General features: G+C 41.6%; 1 protein-coding gene across 3 annotated transcripts in view; it reads left to right on the forward strand.

Annotated features, from left to right (window-relative positions):
- VPS13A (vacuolar protein sorting 13 homolog A) overlaps window positions 1–19,806 on the forward strand; it is a 152,658-nt gene that overhangs the window by 88,463 nt on the left and 44,389 nt on the right. For all 3 annotated transcript variants that reach the window (XM_083464715.1, XM_083464716.1, XM_083464717.1), the window contains exons 39-49: window positions 6,367–6,599; window positions 7,656–7,748; window positions 8,080–8,436; window positions 10,039–10,140; window positions 11,405–11,563; window positions 11,846–12,107; window positions 13,797–13,957; window positions 14,283–14,386; window positions 15,645–15,942; window positions 16,548–16,943; window positions 17,875–17,979. In XM_083464715.1, the coding sequence (XP_083320841.1) occupies window positions 6,367–6,599; window positions 7,656–7,748; window positions 8,080–8,436; window positions 10,039–10,140; window positions 11,405–11,563; window positions 11,846–12,107; window positions 13,797–13,957; window positions 14,283–14,386; window positions 15,645–15,942; window positions 16,548–16,943; window positions 17,875–17,979 (2,270 nt within the window). The remainder of the gene's footprint in view (window positions 1–6,366; window positions 6,600–7,655; window positions 7,749–8,079; window positions 8,437–10,038; window positions 10,141–11,404; window positions 11,564–11,845; window positions 12,108–13,796; window positions 13,958–14,282; window positions 14,387–15,644; window positions 15,943–16,547; window positions 16,944–17,874; window positions 17,980–19,806) is intronic.

Raw genomic sequence — 19,806 nt, forward strand, 5'->3', positions numbered from 1 at the left:
TGTGTATAGCCAGAGGCCTTTACAATGTACAGCAGAGGATAAGAACAAGGCTTTCCTCTGGAATCACACAACATGACCTGTAAAAGTTTACAGCATAAGGTTTTCAAATTAGGAAGCATTAGCACATCTAGAACGGAGCTTCTTAGCTGCCAGAGCAAATTTGGCTACCAAATGTGTAATTTGAAGATCTTTTTCAGCTAAGAGTTCGACTGTCACTTCATGGGGGGGTCGGCCTGAGAAGCAATTAAGAATAGATGATTAAGAATTTTACCTGGGCATTGTATATAAGGAGCACATCAGCAGGTAATGCATGATATCCTTGAACTGATTGCATCCATAAATGCATTCGCGTTCCATATAGGGAATTCCCAGGTATCTCCCCTCTAAATTGTCAGGACTGGTCGTTGTCCTCTTCAGATCACCACACAAACGCTTCTTGTTCTTTTATAAAACTTTTTATTGCGTATTAACAAAACATTCTTATAAACAGTTCTTAACTATTATTCCTCAGAGTCACTTCTTTCAGATACCTTCTGAGCTCTGCTTCTCCATGACCAGCCACTCTCAAAATGGCGAAGGCGCCTTTCCCTTCGCTTTCCCGCTCTTTTTTCTAACCTCCTGGCTAGAGCTGGCCTGTATCTCCCCTCCTCCGAATCTGAGCTAGAACTGAACCCTTGCCTTTCCTGGGAACAGCCGGTCCCTCCCTGTTGTTCCTCTTGCTCCCTTCTATTAGATTCACTGCTCTCCTCCCCCCCTTGGGGAATGCTTTCTCCCTCTGATAAACTGAAAACCTCTAATTCTTCCCTGACATCACCCCCTCCCCTAAGCCCCCCTTCCTCCTCCTCGCTCTCCTCTGTTTCTGGAGGACCGAACCCTATGAACTCCTCTTCCTCGCTATCTGTCTCTTCAAAAATTTCTTGAAGATGCCAGTTCTGGGGTTTTGGCTTGTGGGGATATTTTCTATGAAATTCTCGCTGCAATTCCGGAACGTTAATTTTTTCTGCTGGTTCCCATGAGTTCTCAGACTCATCTAACCCTTCCCATGCAACCAAATACTGTAATTTCCTCCTACTTATTCTCGAGTCTAATATCTCTTCCACTTCGGTCTCTTCTTCCCCCATTATGGTGGGGAAAGGAGGTGGTTCCCTTGAGATTTGATACTTATGTGCTGGTACAAACACTGACAATAAAGATCTATGAAATACAGGGTGTATTCTCATATTTTCAGGCAAATGAAGCTTGAAAGCGACTGGGTTAATTTGAGCCTTTACTTGGAAAGGTCCCAATCTCCTTGGTTCTAGCTTTTTACACTTCCCTCGTATTGGTAGTCCCTTGGTAGACAGCCATACCCAGCTCCCTACTTGGATTTCTTCCCCAACTCGCCGGTGCCTATCTGCAGCTTTTTTGTAAGCCTCTTTAGCTTCTTCCAAATCCTCTTTCAATATCTCATGCATGCACCTCAACTCCTCTATCATTTGTTCTGCTGCTGGTACTGCTAACTGCTCCTCTTGACCTGGGAATGCCCTTGGGTGCAAGCCATAGTTTGCCACAAATGGGGCTCTGCCCGTAAACACATGCATTGCATTATTATACGCAAACTCTGCTAGACTCAACTTCTCTAACCACCCGCTCTGCTGATAACCAGCATAACACCTCAGATATTGTTGTAGTGTTGCATTCGTTCTTTCAGCTTCCCCATTGGTTTGCGGGTGTCTCGCTGACGTGAGGCTTAGCTCCACATCTAGTAACTGCATTAACCTCTTCCAAAATTGTGATGTAAATTGGGCCCCTCTATCTGAAATGATTTGTGATGGCATACCATGCAACCTAAAAATATTATCTAAAAACATCTTTGCAGTTTCCTGTGCGGTCGGAATTTTGGTACATGGTATGAAATGTGCCATCTTGGTTAGCATGTCAACCACTACAAAGATCACTGTTTGCCTGTGCGATGACGGTAGATCCGTTATAAAATCCATAGACACCACATCCCAAGGCCTTCCCGGCGTGGGCATAGGTTGCAACAACCCTGCGGGAGCTGCTCTGGGTGCCTTGGCTCGTTGACATACTTCACAACCTCTTACATATTGTGTTACTTCCTCCCTCAACTTTGGCCACCAGAACTGCCGTGTGATCTGATACAGGGTCTTTTCTCTACCAAAATGTCCTGCAGTCGGGTTATCATGATGTTGCCTCAACACTTTACCTCTTAATTCACCTGCAGGTACATACAGCACCCCTCTCCTGTACAACAATCCATCTTTTTCTTTGAAACCTTCCTCTTCCCCTTTACCTTTTCTCAGTTCCTCCATTTTCTTTTGTGCAAACTCATCTGTTACTGTCAATTGCTGGAATTCCCTGCCGTCCACTACTACGGCTGCACACCCCCACTGATCCGATCTCAGCATTTCTCGCAACTTGGGAGGTGCTTCCCCTTCCATATACTCAGGTTTGCGCGATAGCGCGTCTGCACGAATGTTTTGATGCCCAGGTATGTACTCAATCCTAAAATTAAACCCAGCAAAAAACTCTGCCCACCTAATTTGCCTTTGGTTTAGCTGTCTAGCAGTTCTCCAATACTCTAAATTCTTATGATCTGTTTGTACCACCACCTGATGTGATGCCCCTTCCAAAAAATGTCTCCACACTTTAAAGGCAGCGTGCACAGCTAAAAGTTCCTTATCAAATATGGTGTAGTTTTGTTCTGATTGATTTAATTTTCTAGAGTAGAATGCACAGGGTCTCCAGTCCCCTTCCTTGTCCTGTTGCAGCAGAATGGCCCCAATAGCCCTGTCAGAGGCATCAGTTTCTACCTTTATACGCTTACTTGGATCTAGGTGCATAAGATATTTTTCTGAAGCAAACACCACCTTTAATTTATCAAAGGCCTTCTGTGCTTCCTCAGTCCATCTGAATGGCCCCTTGCCTCTTAGACAATCAGTTAGTGGCGCTGTGATTTTGGAGTAATTACCTATGAATTTACGATAGAAATTAGCAAATCCTAAAAACCTCTGTAGATCTTTCTTAGTTTTAGGTGCCTCCCATTCCACCACTGCCTGAACTTTACTGGGGTCCATGTGCACCCCTTTGTGGGAAATGCAATATCCCAGGAACTCCACCTTTTGTGTGTGGAATTTACACTTCTCTAACTTCACATATAACCTGTTGGTCCTCAATCTCTCTAACACCTGTGTGACATGTTTTACGTGTTCCTCCATACTTTCACTATATATTAAGAGGTCATCTAAATAAGAGACACAGAACTGATCCAGTATACCTGCTAAGACGTGATTGATGAAGGTTTGAAATACCCCTGAGCCATTTTGCAAGCCAAAAGGCATTACCAAGAATTCAAATGCACCATACTTAGTACAAAAACTGGTTTTCCACTCATCCCCTTCTCTGACCCTTATCAGATTATATGCTCCTCGTAGATCAAGCTTGGTAAAGACTTTGGCTGACCTTACTCTCTCTAAGAGGTCATCTATACGTGGCAGTGGGCACACACGAGGCTTCATTTGACTGTTAAGGATTCTGAAGTCACATACTAATCTTGGTGCCCCTTCCTCACCTTTCTTTTTGACAAAAAAGACAGGAGCACCCCCAGAGGCCGTAGACTCTCTAATAAAACCTCTCTGCAAATTCTTTTGCAGGAACTCCCTCAATGCTGCAGATTCTACTTCCGACATGGCATATATCTTGCTTGGTGGCAACTGTGCCCCAGGGACTAGATCTATCTTGCAATCATAGGGCCTATGTGGTGGAAGTTTATCTGCTTCTTTTTCACAAAAAACATCCTGATAAGCCATATATTGTGATGGAATCTCACTTTCATTCCCCATCAACTTCCCTTCTACCTCTGTTCCCATTACTTCCACCGAGATTTTTCCCTTTTGCCCCAAACAATGTGTCATACAATATATCGAACCAAAAACCAAAGATCTTTGATGCCAGGCAATTACCGGATTATGACGATTGAGCCAACTCATGCCCAGCACCATTGGGTGCCCAGCTAGTTTGGTCACATGAAATGCCCTGGTCTCTGAGTGATGACCCATATCCATTCTCATTGGTGGAGTCTCATAAGTCACTTCTCCTGAAAGTAGCGGTCTGCCGTCGATTGTTTTCACTCACAGTGGGGAACTCAAAGGTAACAAAGCGATTTTGTGTTCCTGTACCAATTTCTGGTCTATGAAATCTGCTGACGCTCCTGAGTCTAACAACGCCTCTACCTGGACGCTGTGTCCATTGGGTAGTTGTAGTTGCACCTTCACCGTTAGCCCTGGGATAGGTGGTTCCGCGTGAGAGCCTTCTATTGCTTCTCCACCTGGCTGCAAGCTCCCATTTCCAGCCGGGGACATTCGTTTCCCTGATGCAGTTCCTCTGGGCAATTGTCGTGTCTCATGTCTGCTCCAGATAGAGACTCCCATCCTTTACGATTGTGACATTGTCGTGCTAGATGCCCTGGTTTTCCACAGACAAAGCAACGCCTTGCATCTCTTCCTTTCCCTGCATTTCCTCTTACCCTGGAAGAGGTAGTAACTGGGAGGGGTCTGGCTGCTCCTAATTCCATGGGCTCTGGCCGCTCTCGTCCTGTCACGTTGCCCGCTCTGCTCTCTGTACTTTCGATATTATTTTCCCGTCACCGTGGTCTCCATTGTTCCTTCTTTTCACTAGCCCTCCGTTCCACGCGTAGGCTCAATTGCAGGCACGTTCGGACCAGAGAGTCCAAGGAACTAGGTTCTGGCATTTGGGCCAATTGGTCTAAAATCTCATTATTCAGTCCTTCCCTAAAAAGGGCTGCAACTGTTGGGGAATTCAGATCCCATTTTAATTTCTGCACCAGCAAACTAAAGTTGGACCAATAAACTCCCACAGTGTCTTTTCCTTGTCTCATTCTCAACAGCTGCCTAGCTGTGGTTGTTTCATGCGCAGGGTCTAAGAAAATTGTGTCTAGATACTGCAGAAAAATTTGTAGATTTCCTAGGGCGACATCCCTCCGAGATATGAGGGGTATAACACAGTCCTTAGCCCTCCCTTCCAAGAAATTAATCACATAAGCAACCTTCTCTTGCTCAGATTGAAATTCTTTATCCTTTATCTCAATTATGTAAGAAATTTCTGTCTTGAAAGCCATGTATTCAGAGCTTTCTCCCTTGAAGCTACGCGGACGTACAGTAAATGTTTTACTCACTCTATCTCCACACGTCGATTGCAGCATGGTTCTATGTTCTCCCAGTGCTGCCGATAGTACGTCGACTTGACTTTTCAACTGTAAGTTCTGTTGCCATAAGTCCTGTAATGTTAGCTGGAGCGCGGGGGTTTCTCCTTGCCCAACTGGCGCCACAGCTCCATCCATTTTGGCTTCTCCTTCTTTACTTATAGTGAAGAGGCGCAGAGCAGAAGGTATTCTGTCAGGACTGGTCGTTGTCCTCTTCAGACCACCACACAAACGCTTCTTGTTCTTTTATAAAACTTTTTATTGCGTATTAACAAAACATTCTTATAAACAGTTCTTAACTATTCTTCCTCAGAGTCACTTCTTTCAGATACCTTCTGAGCTCTGCTTCCCCATGACCAGCCACTCTCAAAATGGCGAAGGCGCCTTTCCCTTCGCTTTCCCGCTCTTTTCTCTAACCTCCTGGCTAGAGCTGGCCTGTATCTCCCCTCCTCCGAATCTGAGCTAGAACTGAACCCTTGCCTTTCCTGTGAACAACCGGTCCCTCCCTGTTGTTCCTCTTGCTCCCTTCTATTAGATTCACTGCTCTCCTCCCCCCCTTGGGGAATGCTTTCTCCCTCTGATAAACTGAAAACCTCTAATTCTTCCCTGACATAAATATGCTGAGGGCATCTGTTGGAACCTTAGTTCAACAAAGGTCCTACGCAGCTGCAGGAAATTCAGTGTCTCAAAGTAATGGGACCTTGAGAGGTTGATCTTGATTTGGGGGGTACCAAATAGAATAATGGACAGCTATAATGGGTGCTCTATCTTGATTGGCATCCCGGTTGAAGATCCAGGCACCAGAGGCGAAATGCTCCTGCAATGAGGGGGAGGGCAAACTCTGTAAGGGCTTCTTGAGGAGAATCCCTTGTACAGCCTCCCCTGCTGGGCAGAGGGGGGTCTTTCCAAATTTAATGGTAACTGATCGCTCACTGTGACAACAAGCCATATAGTCTAGCATTTGTTTGGCCACTGGGGGAAACAGAATGCTGGACAAGATAGACCTTTGGTCTGATTCAGCAGGGCCGCTCTTAAAATAGAAACACTGGAATCTATCATCATTTTTACTTAAAAGCAAAGACTAGAGATGGATTGATGGTTGTGAAGTAAAATTGGATTAATTGTACTAAATGTTGCATTTTTAGTTTCTGTACAACCGGTATCCACAATGGAAATAAATGTCGTCGTTAAAAATCCTGAGATTGTGTTTGTGGCCGATTTAACAAGAAGTGATGCTCCTGCACTGGTGGCTACAGCACAGTGTGAAGTCTCCATGAAATACGGCCCTGAAATGTATAAAATGACAGCTGCTGTTAAAGATATAAAGGTGAAAGCCTGCCCTTTTCTTCCAGAAATGAGAAAGGGCAGTATTACTACGGTAAGATTATAAGATAGCTAAGGCAGAAATGTGCAGTGCTATGCAGATGTAAATTAAACCTGTGCTTATGGTATATAACAGGATGCAACATAAATGAGTAATATTAGAGTCTCTTAAGACAATAGTTACATTCTATAGTGACCCATAGTTCAGTGGTCCTTATCTGACCTCCTATCACTGCAATTGAGGAGGGGCGAGAATGTTGCAGTCCGGCTGCTGCATTTGCACCTCATCACACTGCGGTGAAGCTAGCGATAAGAGTAAACACCACCACCCCACTGACTGCTACTGGTCACTGTAAGGGCAATACCTGAACACTGTGACTTCTGCGGAGATGTGCAACCTTATTTGATTACAATATAGATAAGATTACACTTTATCATGCATACTGTATAGTGCTGACGGGAATTGCACTTACTTGTTCTGAGTTTGCCCCCACATTGCAGACCATGAGTTTGGTGCTGCGTGTTCAATTCTCAGTCTAGCTCAAATTAACAGATGAATTACATGAAAAGGATAACAAAGACTTTAAAAGAGAATGGGAACCATTTACAACATATATGGAGAAACAACATAAAGAATTGGACTTACTGGCAGGGTTTGAATAAACAAACACAATTGAACATAACAAAAAGTAAGATTATATTGGGAAAATTTTGGGAAACAACACGCAGGTTGAGTAATATGGAAATAAAGCAAAATGGGAATATGAGGGAAGTCCAGGGCAGGAAGGGGGGAAATATGGAAAAATTTTGGAGAAATATTGTTAGAGGATGTATACATGGAAAAACCAATAACAATTTTTGTTAAAAAAAAATCTCAATCTAACTGGAATTTGCTTGAACAGCACCATGTTAGGTGCTTGTATCTCCCTTCCTTCTAGGCAACTACCCATAGATCAAGAAATTTGTCAAATTTTTTACAAGTTAGGATGCCTGCATTTGTTTCACAGACTGCTGTTTTGCATAGGAAATTTATATGATATTCACTGTGCATTTAGAAAACATTTTTAACTGGCAAATTTATATGTTTCAATTTATTGTGATTTATATCCAGATATTGCAGCCCTGTGACCTCTTCTTTGAGATGATACAGTCAGGTGGAGATCCTCAGAAAGCTGATCTGTCAATTAAATCCCTCACAATTAAGGTACATTTAAAATTGTGTCTGGGGAAAAAGGTGGTATTTTTTGCCTTTACAGACCATTTTATACATGTCCTTACACTTTTTTGTTTTTCAAGTTTTGAATCCATCATAAGACTAAGACGTCCCTTGGAAAACTGAACAAATAAGTTACTCAGAGGATAGTATTACATTGTTTCAGTCCTTCCACTGCCAATTTCAAACATATAATCCTATTTGTATACCTATAATAATACTATATTTGTATTTCTTCTAATATGTAGTGGTTTCTTGATTCACTAAGTCAAATTAGAAATACATAGTTCTTCATTTGAGAATAATCTTTTTTTAAACTTAGGTGACGCCAATTATCTTAAATACAGTAATAACCATTACATCAGCACTCTTCCCAACAAATGAGACTACAGAGAAAGACATTAGTCCAGTACCTCCAGATATTTGGGATCAGAAGAATATTAAAAATCTAAAAATGTGGTTTCTTGAAGAGTCAAGTGAAAATAAAGATCCTGCTTCTGTAATTGAGTTGGTCCCCACAGGAGAGACGATGAAAATGAGAATTGAAACTGTTGTCATAACCCTTGAAGCTGGGGTTGGCCACAAAACAGTGCCAATGCTATTAGCAAAGTCATCATTTTCTGGAGAAGTTCGAAACTGGAGTAGTCTGATCAATCTCTCTTCTCGTCTTGAATTAGAGGTGGGTAGAGTTTTGTTCTGTTATGGAAGAAAAAGGCAGACATTTAAAGCTGTTTTGTGAATTGTGTCCACTACGCAGAAACAGTATTTGCATGTTGGGTGTAATAGTTGCCTAGCTACTTTGCTAGTAAGAGTTCAGCTTTCCCCACAACATTTCAAATTTGGTAGCCTTTTGGCACCAGATGGCTACTGAATAATCTAAAGCACAGTATTTAATAGTTCTGCCTTCAGATACCACATTGCAATGTATCCTCCTTGCCCAGAAAAAAAATGGATTCAAGGTATCACGCAGTTGTATAGGTCATTGTGATGTCTCAGTGCATTAGGGCAACATGGCATTAGAGTATCTTTCACATATTTCCTTGTCCCCTTGAAAACACATGGAGGGATCAAGCTGGGGTTATAACTTGAAATATAGTGTGGTGTTGTGAACGTGCCCACCCGCTTTCACAGGTAGGATTTAGTTGGGAACAGTGGCACCACCTTGCACTGGAGATTGAGGGCCCATTATCACGTGTGCGAGGCACACTTATGACTCACACGCACATGTGACATGTGCTTGTGACATTGCACAGTCGAGAGAAAACCGGGCACTGCGGCATACAGCAGAGCGCCCCGCCATATTGGGAGGGTGTGGGGTTTCCGCCCCTGAAAATGCCTATGTATGAATTTGTTTTATGTGTGGAGATCAGTGCATGCTAATCAACACACAGTCTTCACAGTAAGGCGCTATTCCGATGGCATGAGTATCACAATGACCGGTAGATTCTTATCTGCTGTATCCTTCATCCGCCTTCACAGCCGTTGTCACATAGCGCTTGTTATCTTCTGCCTGTTCTGCCATTGAAGACTTACTGGATCATTCTTTCTAGCTCCTCCCCTTTGACCTTACTGCAGTGGGTGACCCTACTGGGAGTATGAGACTCCCGATGGCTTCGCTCACAGGGATAATAGAAACGTGCAAGCCCATTCACCATGACAAGGTGGTGATCCCATGAGTGAGAGGCTGGGCACTGCACTAAGCTGTGCGCCCAAGCACACCGCGGTCAGGAGAAGGATGATCACAGTGGCGCGTTCCAGAGCACCAGCACCCTGCACATTGAGGGGGCCCAAAACAGCTCAGCCTCCATGAGTCGGTGCCCCTGGTTGGGAAGCTTCTGTAGGCATGGCCATTGCTGAATGCCTTTTTAGAATTAACTTATTCTTAAGATATTTTAGTGCTTTGGGATATAATTAAAACCAAATGTGTTACTCTAAAGCAGAGCTTTCCAAACTGTGTTGGCTGCAGTATGTAGTGTGTCACACAAATGCTCCTAATTCTTCTCCTGGGGCTCGAAAGGGATTAGTTCAACTTCCGGTTTGCTATTAAAACTGAATTACTATATCACGAAACGATGTATGTATAAAAAGTGTGTCACCAACATTAAAATTTTTGAAAGGTTTCTCTAAAGTTTTTCCTCCAGTTGGGCAAATTAATAATATAGGAATAGTGATTGTCATACAAAAATAGTCCATTGAGTTTTTAATAATGTTTTTCATTTTCATTACGTGCTACAAATGGATATCACTCATTGTACAGATTAATTATGTTTTGTATTTTTAGGTACATTATTACAATGAGATGTTTGGTGTTTGGGAACCATTACTTGAACCACTGGAAGTTGAAAACACTGATGAATTCAGACCTTGGGTTCTAGAATTGAAGGTATACTTTTAGAAATACAAATTCATTTTGGTATAGGATAGATGGACTTTAATGTTTGAATAGATGTTCTTCTTTCTCCATTTTATATAATATTTCAAAATATTTATTTATTTCCATTTATTACTCATTTCCAATATAACATATCAGAATGATTTAACAATAAAAACATAAACAAGTTCATATTTGTGATCCTGCAAACACATACACCGTATTTTTCGCTCTATAAGACGCACCTAGTTTTTGGAGGAGGAAAACAAGAAAAAAAATATTCTGAATCTCAGAAGCCAGAACAGCAAGAGGGATCGCTGCGCAGTGAAAGCAACAATCCCTCTTGCTGTTCTGGCTTCTGGGATAGCTGCGCAGCCTGCATTCGCTCCATAAGACGCACACACATTTCCCCTTACGGTTTAGGAGGGAAAAAGTGAGTCTTATAGAGCAAAAAATACGGTACTTAAAATTCTTCATAATATGAGAACAATAGTCTTGTACCTGTTGTCACTGGGTAGAAATATATCCTCACTTAAGAAGTAAAACATGGAAACGCATGCCTGTCTTTGAAGCAGTTTTAAAGCTGCATCCATTACTATGTACTGAGGAACCTGACCTAGTTCTGTTTTAGGCTGGAAAGAGTTACGCTGAAAATTTGCTGCTTCAGTCTACTTCATGTCATTTGCCAGGCTGCAATTCAGGAATTATGTATTTATCATACTTTATTCTGTCCTTCCTCTTTCATGTAGCGTAGACACACTGCACACTGTATGCAGTAGGGGCCCTGCAATATTAGTTCTGCTTCTCCACACATACCATACCTGTCAAGATGCTGAGCTTTTCTAGTAAATTAATTAATTGGAACTGAGGTTATGAGCCAGACTATTATTTAATGTATTTTTCACTTTTCTTTCACTATCTTTAGTCTTTAGGATTCACAGATACTTGAAAAGTTATGTATGGACTTAATTTCAAACTCATAGCCATGGAGGAGAGAACAGCTTCTGCCTGCCCACATTTTCAGTGTGCACAACAGAGCCCTTTATGCCACTAGAGCACACACGCACGTGCACACACACACACACACACACACACACACACACACACACCACCTCTGAGGCTCAGCAAAAGCAGGTAGAGGGGCACCTTCATTGTATCCAACATACCAAGAGTCTAGATTGCTGTGCCCATATTGCAAATGTTCTAAATGGCATCATCGGCTTTCTACATCTAGTATTAATTTCTCCTCTCTTCCCCTCCCCTTTTTCTGTTAAAGATGAAGAAGAAAGCCAAGAAAACTTTAGTTGAATCAGTTGCTGAAGAAGAACAATACAAAGTCCCAGAGTACAAGACAGTAATAACTATTTTTTCTCAAGATCAGCTGAACATTACATTGTCCAAATGTGGTCTACTAATGTTGAGTAACCTCGGCACGGTAATAAGACTTTGATTTGCATCTGTGACCTAAATAAAGTAATATGTTCAATTTACTGTGGTGGACAATGAAGGCACTGGATTGGGTAATTCCCTCATCACGTGACGGAGGCAGGAGCACAGAATTGTGGGAGGCAGGCTCAATTTCCTCTGTCACGTGATGAGCAAGTTACCCCATCCAGTGTGTTCATCATCTATCTTACGAATCTGCTCTTCAGGTCTTTCTTTTTTTAAAAAAAGGTTGTTAGTTAATTCATTATTTCACATCTCTTTTTTTGGCTAGGCATTTGCAGAAGCAGCTTCAAAAACTTCAGAAATCTCCAAAAAAGACCAGGCCCCCTTTGTATTAATGAATTCCTTAGGAGTCCCCACCACTGTCTTGCCTAGTGACTCCTTCAATGTTCTTAATGTTGACTCAAAGGGGAATTCATTTCATCTTGAAGATGGGCAAAGTCTAAGTATGGAGTATGTCAGAACTAAAAGTGATCAAGACCAGTTTACAGCAATGACTACCCTAAGCAGCAGAGTATTCTACATCTGGCTCAGTAAGTAGGCATAGTATGTATTATTTGGTCTCTATAAATAAAGAAATTTTGCTTAGTGTTAGGTCAGCAGTGGAAACTCCAGTCCACAAACCTTATTAAGCTTGCCGGGGCCTGTCTATTCATGCCTATAACCAGGGCCAAATTTAAAAGTAGAATTGGGAACACACTTCTTCCCTTCCAGCCACTGGTAGAATTTGGTGTCTTTTGAATTTTGTGGTGACAGGAAAAGGCACCAAATTCAAAAAGTGTTACCGTATTTTTCGCCCTATAGGATGCACTTTCCCCCCTCCAAAAATGAAGGGGAAATGTGTGTGCGTCCTATGGGGCGAATGCAGGCTTTCACTGAAGCCTGGAGAGGGGTCGGTGCGCACCGACCCCTCTCGCTCTCCAGGCTTCAGGAGAGCCCCAGCGCCAGCCCCACAAGGTCGAGGGACAGCGCGGAGGCGGAATGCCGCCATCCTGCTGCCTCCCGATGTGGTTTGGAGGCTGACGACGGAGAGACGCGTGCTTCTCCCCGCCGCCAGCCCCGCAAGCTCCGGGGACAGCTGGGAGGCGCAGCGCGTCTTCCCGCTGTCCCCGGACCTGGTCTGAAGGCTGGTGGCGGGGAGAAGAGCGCTTCTCCCCGCTGCCGGCCCCACAAGCGCCTGGGGGGGGGGAGATACTTTTTTTTTCTTTATTTCCCCCCAAAAAAACTTGGTGCGTCCTATGGGGCGAAAAATACGGTAAATTGCACCAGAAAGGAAAAATCAAGAGTACACTTGGAGCATGTTCCCAATGCTTCCTTTACACCCACAGCTTGTTCAAGCTTCATGGCTCTGCATTAGGTATAGTGATGAAGTAATAACTAACAGCTTACTTTAAAAAGTACATTTTAATTTTGAAATAAACTTTTTAAGGACGTTATGTCTACTTATGTGGCCTGTCTCTATATTACGTCATTGGATATAATGTTTTTTAACCCAACCAAACATATTGTTCATTAACAGACTATCCTCCCCCAGATAGTTCAGTGAACATTCATATGTATGCCAGGAACAAATTACATTTTACTTTGGAGGTCTGTGATTGAATCTCTTGATTTGTATTTTTCTAAGCACAGCTAGAATTGGATTGAAGTGAAAGGAGTATGTTAGCAAGTTGAGGGGCAATTTGCTTTGGGAATTTTAACACAACAGGAAACGGACTAAGTGTTAGCATCTAGCACAAATTAGTGAACATAGGAAATGTTATCTACTTTCCCCACAACAATACCCCACCTTTAATGGACATGTTGATATTTTCAAATTTTATTTTTCAAGGCAAGGTGCTCTTCTTTCTAGTACAGGTGGCCACGGATTTGATTTTTTAAAAATAGCAACAGCACAGGTGAATAGCTATCCTTTCAATTACAAGGACAGAATATTTCACAAAAAGCACTGGGTCAGCACTGGTGTGAGTATAGAGCTAAGAAGAAAATGAATTAAAAAAAACTTTAAAAAGACCTCAGTCCATTCACTTCAGCCTATATTTTTCTCTGGATGAAAGTCCATCCAGTGGGAGTTTGATGCCCCCTAACTTATGAAAGCTGAAAATGCATCAAATTCAGAGAAATAGATACCTCTGCTTGCTTGCCTGCTTGCCAGTTCATTTTCAGGTCGTTTTCAGCAGTTTCATTTCAATACAAGTCAGTGTATTGCCTTCTGTTTCTAGCTCCTCAGAACCACTCCACTACAGAAAAGATTCCTCTGACAAAAGTGGGACGAAGTCTTTACAGAGTAAGACACAATGACTCTGGTGTTGTGAGATCTGTTGTTTGCCAAATTGACACCACTGAGGGGAGCAAGATGATAACAGTGCATTCTCCTATTCAGGTAAGCTTTGCTCACTAAACATGATGCCCCAGAGTTCATAAATTAAAGGTTTTTCACCCCACCTAGATTAGCAAGAGTTTCATTTTCATCCTATTGCCTGGCTGAGTAAGGCTATATTTGCTATGTGCAGATACATTTTGATATAGAGGTGCTTTCAACCCAACAAACACACACATACTAAAGTAGCACAGACCTTTAAGAGAGCAGTACCCTTTTGCCTTCTTGCACAGTTGAATAGGCCCTCTGTTGGCGGTGGTCTTTGCTTATTAGTGTGAAAAGAGACATTTTAGCATTTTATAATACGCACTGTTGTTTTTCCATATAGATAAAGAATCATTTTTCAATTCCCTTGAGAATATTTGAAGATGGAAAATGTTTAGGAATGGCTCTACCAGAGGATGAATTTAACATACCATTGACCTCTTACAGGTGATTTTTAATTTCCTTTTTTATTTTTCTCACTTCATTAGATATTTTATGAATGCTGACCATCCAGCTAATTTAAAAAATATATAGTTATAGTTTAATACTATTGCTTCAGCAATATTCTATAGATAAACTGATTGTTTATTGGTATGCTGCCTTCCTCATAATTTATTCTTTCCAAACAGAACATGGTTGAAGTTTCACATTCTCACTAGTTTGATTCCACTTTAATATTACCCACTCGCTTATGGATTTATTGAAATGATCGATCTCTTCAATGCATACCTATGGAGAAGTTGAACTAACTTGTCAAGCAAATGTGCACGTTCCTGGAGCAACTATCACAGCCACTGAAATTTTCCTCAAGCCCTGCTGTTAACATTTTATGCATGGATAAAACATGAATTGGGTTAGCATTGCATCCAAATCTGAGTTTGTGGATTTACTTGCTTACTGACAAGCTGGTGTCAGTCAGTATTGCGGTCTTTAAACTGGCACTGTGACTACTCTCCCCTGATGCCTGAGCTTATTTTAATGCACAAAATCATTGAAATTACTGGAGCAGCTCAGGAAGGAATATAGTAAAGCAAATGATCTCACAGTGACCTTCCTATGAAAGCATGTGTTCCTCCTTTTCCTGTGTGAGGTTGCAGAAAGAAAAACAACTGCCTGTGCCTTGATAACAGTTGTATGAAAGTGGTCAAAGTTCACTATAGGACATCACTAGTCAAATTTTCACAGATTTCAGTTGCAGATTATTTTATGTATGTATTTATTACAGTTATATCACACCTTTCCTCCAAATAGGACCAGGGTGGTAAACAAGTAAAACAATAAAAACATCTTAAAACAATTCTGATTCTGGAAAGTATTGGACACTGGGAAAGATCTTAACCTAAAAAGCTTGTTGAAAGAATTTTTAGCTGTCTGGAGAATACATTTTAGCATTCAGTGATGTATTCCTTTTATCGCTTTTAAATTGACAAGTTTTTATGGCTGCTTCTACAAGTGCTACATGCCTGTCAAATTAACCTGCTAAAAGTTCTGTCAAGCAACTACCGGTATGTGGTTCAAATTGATTGTGATTGTTTTATTTATTTCTTGTAAATATTTCTTTATTAATTTCTTGAATGTTTCATTGACATAATAACTAACTTCAGCAGAACTTGTAAACATGCTATCTAAATGAGTCATTGTGTCACACTGAATGTTTTCAACTGGAAAGTGAAATGAGGATAATAATTGGTGTGCTCATTTACAGAGCGCTACTGTTTTTTCGACCAGTAGCTGATGAAGGCGGAACTTCCGGAGAGTATGCATCAAGTGAAGGAGTTAGCTTTGATGAAATGGTGAAGAATTTTGGCAAAGTGTTGCAGAAGAAATGTCAGCCTACAAAATCATCTAACTACCCACTCATCATCAATATTGTTCCAATGCAAGATACTCTGATATCTTCAGTTTGTATAGATGATCAGTGGGATTTACCATATGTTGTTCATTTATGGCCTTCTGTTCTTCTCCGCAATCTTCTTCCATATCAGATTGCTTATTCCTTAGAGGTAGTTTTCTCTAATTTTTGTTTTCCAATTCTTCTAAGTATATAAAAATACTATTTTATTGTCTGGAACATCACAGTGCATGTTCCATAAATATAAAGCATTCTGGTGATATCCTAAAATGTTCTATCTCTTGTCTAGAATTCAGTTACTAGCTTCCAAGGGTACAAAATTGACTTTGGAGTGCCTAATCTTTCTTAACAATCCTCCTTTCTAACTGGTTCATATCCACCGTTAGTGTACAGTTTGATTTACCTGGTTGTATGCAGGAGGCATCTAAGACAATGGGGTAACCCCCCCCCCGCCCACAGCCTACAACAGGCAGGAACATATGAATTTGACTCCTAAGGCGTTCGGGAGCCGAAGTACGACTGTATAATTGGGAGGATAGATACCAACAAGAAAGATATGAAAGATACGGCATGGTGTCCAAAGGAAAAACCTGAACACATGACATGGTTACCAATATCATTGTTATTGTGGCTTTTCAAACATAGTTGAATCTAATGATAAATAATTGATCATTGCCCATGTGTTTTGTATTTGAATAGAAATTGTTATTGAATTAAGGACTATATTGACCATATCTTTGAACTTTTCTTTCAAAGGGACACAGTACAGCCTGCCATACTCTAGAAAATGGATGTTCAACTCAGATTCATAACGCAGTATTAGATCAGAGCAAGCTGCAATTACATTTACTTAATTATCTTGGTAAAAATTGGACTGCTGAATACTACACTCGAATGAATCAGCAAGAAATTAGTTTCATCACATTCTCATGCATCACTGACGTTGACAGGACAGAACTGGATATTGCTGTGCACATAACCTATGCCACGGGACAAGTGATTATAGCGATTCACAGTCCATACTGGATGGTAAATAAGACTGGTCGAATGTTGCAGTACAAAGCTGATGGCATTCATCGCAAACATCCACCTGATTACAAGATGCCACTTCTTTTTTCTTTCCAACCAAAACACTTTTACCATAACAACAAGGTAATGTTTTAAATCTCAGAAAATTAAACATCCCCAGAGTCAAAATAAGTTATACAATGCATTAAGCTCTCAATATAGTATTCCAGGACTGGTCAAATGATGCCTTCTAGATGTTTGACTCCAAATCCCATAGCCCCAGTCAGCTTCACCAGTACTCAGGAATAATGTCATTTGAGGTCCAAACAACATCCGGAGGGCACCCAGTTTTTCCTGTGCAGGGAAAAGGAAAAGCTCAATTTTTCCTTTTATTACCTCGACTTATTATCATGCAATACAAACTAATGATAGAATGCATCAGTATATTTCAAACGATATATTGTGCTCTCTATTCCTACTAATAAGTGATATTATTACTTTCTTATATTTATAAGTTGGGTAGTGGGGATTTTTGCAAGAAGATTTTAAAAGAGAAGATGCTAGATAATAACGTCGTTAATAAATGCATAGTTATTCCCAGTCAAGAAAAACCTATCTATTGTGCATAAAGAAGGGTTTGAGATGAAAAGATTCTCTACAACTGTTCTTGTATTTGGAAGACAATAGTTACTACGTATACAGTATGTTAAGCGTGAACTCTGATGCTCATTATGACAGCCACTAAGAAACAAGAGAGAAATATCATAAAGCTTAGAGGAACTCGAAGGTTTGCAGAAGTACATAAAACCCATAGGGCGCAAAGAACCCAATGAGGACTTGACCATGCTCAGCGCTCACAGAATGCTGGTGTCTTTTGTGGTGACAGCAGAACACCAGGGAGGATGAAATTGAATGTCCTGAATGAGAGGACATGGCTGGCTGGAACACTAGTCAGGAGTATGTAGGTTCCAGTTGCTGCCATCTATTATTCATTTTCAAATGACAGCCAGTGTATTTTTCCTTGCTTTAAATGTCATTTGTAATGAAGTGGGCATAACAAATGTTCTCCTTACAGGTTCAGCTTATGGTGACAGACAGTGAACTTTCTGATCACTTTTCTCTGGATACTGTTGGCAGTCATGGTTTCGTTAAATGTAAGGGCAACATAAACGATTACCAAGTGAGTTGGTTTAACTAATACTGTTAAATGCATTGTAGGCATAAGTCTATGCATGTTTAATTGAAAGAAAGGCCATGCTATGTTATGACATGTGATATATGATTTCTTTAACAGTCTACAAGCAATGCATAAGTTATTCCATCAAAGATCAACTAAGGCTAGCATTGTAAAAGCTGGGTTTGTCCCTCTCCCATCCATTCTTTACTGCTTGCCCAATATTCTGACTGTCTTTGCAGCATTGTAGCATTGGCATCATCTAAGCACATCACCAGCTCTCTTACCATTGGCCACCTGCATGAACTGGGCAAGATGTTTTAGTTTGTGGGGCATCATATCCAGTGGAAAGGGTGTCCACCCTGTCGTAAGACACTAGACAGGAGCAAAGACTTGTGGGAAGCAGGCTGAACTCAGTTTTTCCTCCTGTCTAGACGCAGACAGTACATTCCTCCCAGCTCTCCCGACTCAGCTAAGTTTTTTACTAGTTTCTGAACCCCCTTTTTTTCTTTAGATTTACCTTATCATCGTTTTAGTTTTACAGTTCTTTATGTGTTGTGGTTCCCCCCCCCAAAAAAAAACCCCATTTCCGTTGCTCTTTACATTTGGTTGTTCGCTTATAAGCCCCCTTTCTTTTATTCCTTAGTTGTTTACTTACATTGATAAATTTTCCAGAACTGGTGCCCTTGCTGCAGCACCAACGGCCGTTCCCGCCTTCAGGTGCAGCGGCCCACTGCCAGCGCGCTCTTTTTCTTTCCATCAGCAGCCTCTGCAGCCACTGCCATTTTTAGGGGGTCACAACTGTATTTCTGTCTTTCGTTTTGGTGTGCACACTACTTGTGTCATGGGTGGTGTGGCGTTTGCGTTCTCCTGTCCTGATTTAAAAACAACTTGGCCACCTCCTCCCAGTTTGCTGTTTTTACACTGGCAACGGAGTGAGTGTCCCTGTTACATCCCTGCCTGCCTGCTTCTATTGGCCTTTGATCTTGAAGCCTGCCTGCCTGCCTGCCTGCCTGCCTTCCAGTTTGCTTTGGCAGCGATGGAGTGCCTGCCCCTTGTCCTCATCCTCCTGGTCTGCAGCTGTGACAAGGAGAGAGTGTGTAGCTTCTGTTTCCCACCCACTCCTGCTCCATGGTGTGGCAAACCAAGTTTGGCGTGAGGCTTTTGCCTGCCTTTTCTCCTGGTCCATGGAGTGGCAACCGGAGACCTTTGGGCTGAATATGTGCAAAACTCTGTTTTGTGACTGACTACTCCTCCCACCCCCCAAAATGTGGATGAAATTCAGGAGTCTTCAGAGAAAAATGAACAGCAGAGGGACGCAGACAGTGCATTGTTAAACATACTAAAGCAAAACGTACCCAAAATTCTCCCTTCACCATTGAATGAGAAATCAGAATTCTGTTCCTCCTAGTGCTCAAACGCAGGAAACCTCACTCACAGGAAGCTGATCTGTCTCTTACCTCTGGAGTGGCAGTTTGTTCTTGTCTTTGTCCAAAGCAGTCTCACTTCTAGCTTGTGCTGCCTTTCTGGCTTCTTCTATCTCAGGCACTTCCTTTTTGGAATGTTTTTCTGAGTTACTTGTTTGTGCAACTGCTTCCTCCCTAGTTGTTGGTCTCTGTATTTTCGGATGAAATTGTCTCTTAGTGTGATTACCTTTGTGTGCTCCCTCAGAATCATGCTTGAAGCCCTGGAAAGTTTCTGCTAGTCCGTATAGTCAGTACTGACAATAATGATGGACCAGTGTTATGCTTTGGTGTAAGGCAGTTTCATGTGGTTAAATATATGTTCATTTGCTCCAAGTGGTGTTGGGGAGCTCATCATATGGATGTTTAT

This window comes from Podarcis liolepis (assembly GCF_965112155.1).
Source record: "Podarcis liolepis genome assembly, chromosome: 11".
NCBI lineage: Eukaryota > Metazoa > Chordata > Lepidosauria > Squamata > Lacertidae > Podarcis > Podarcis liolepis.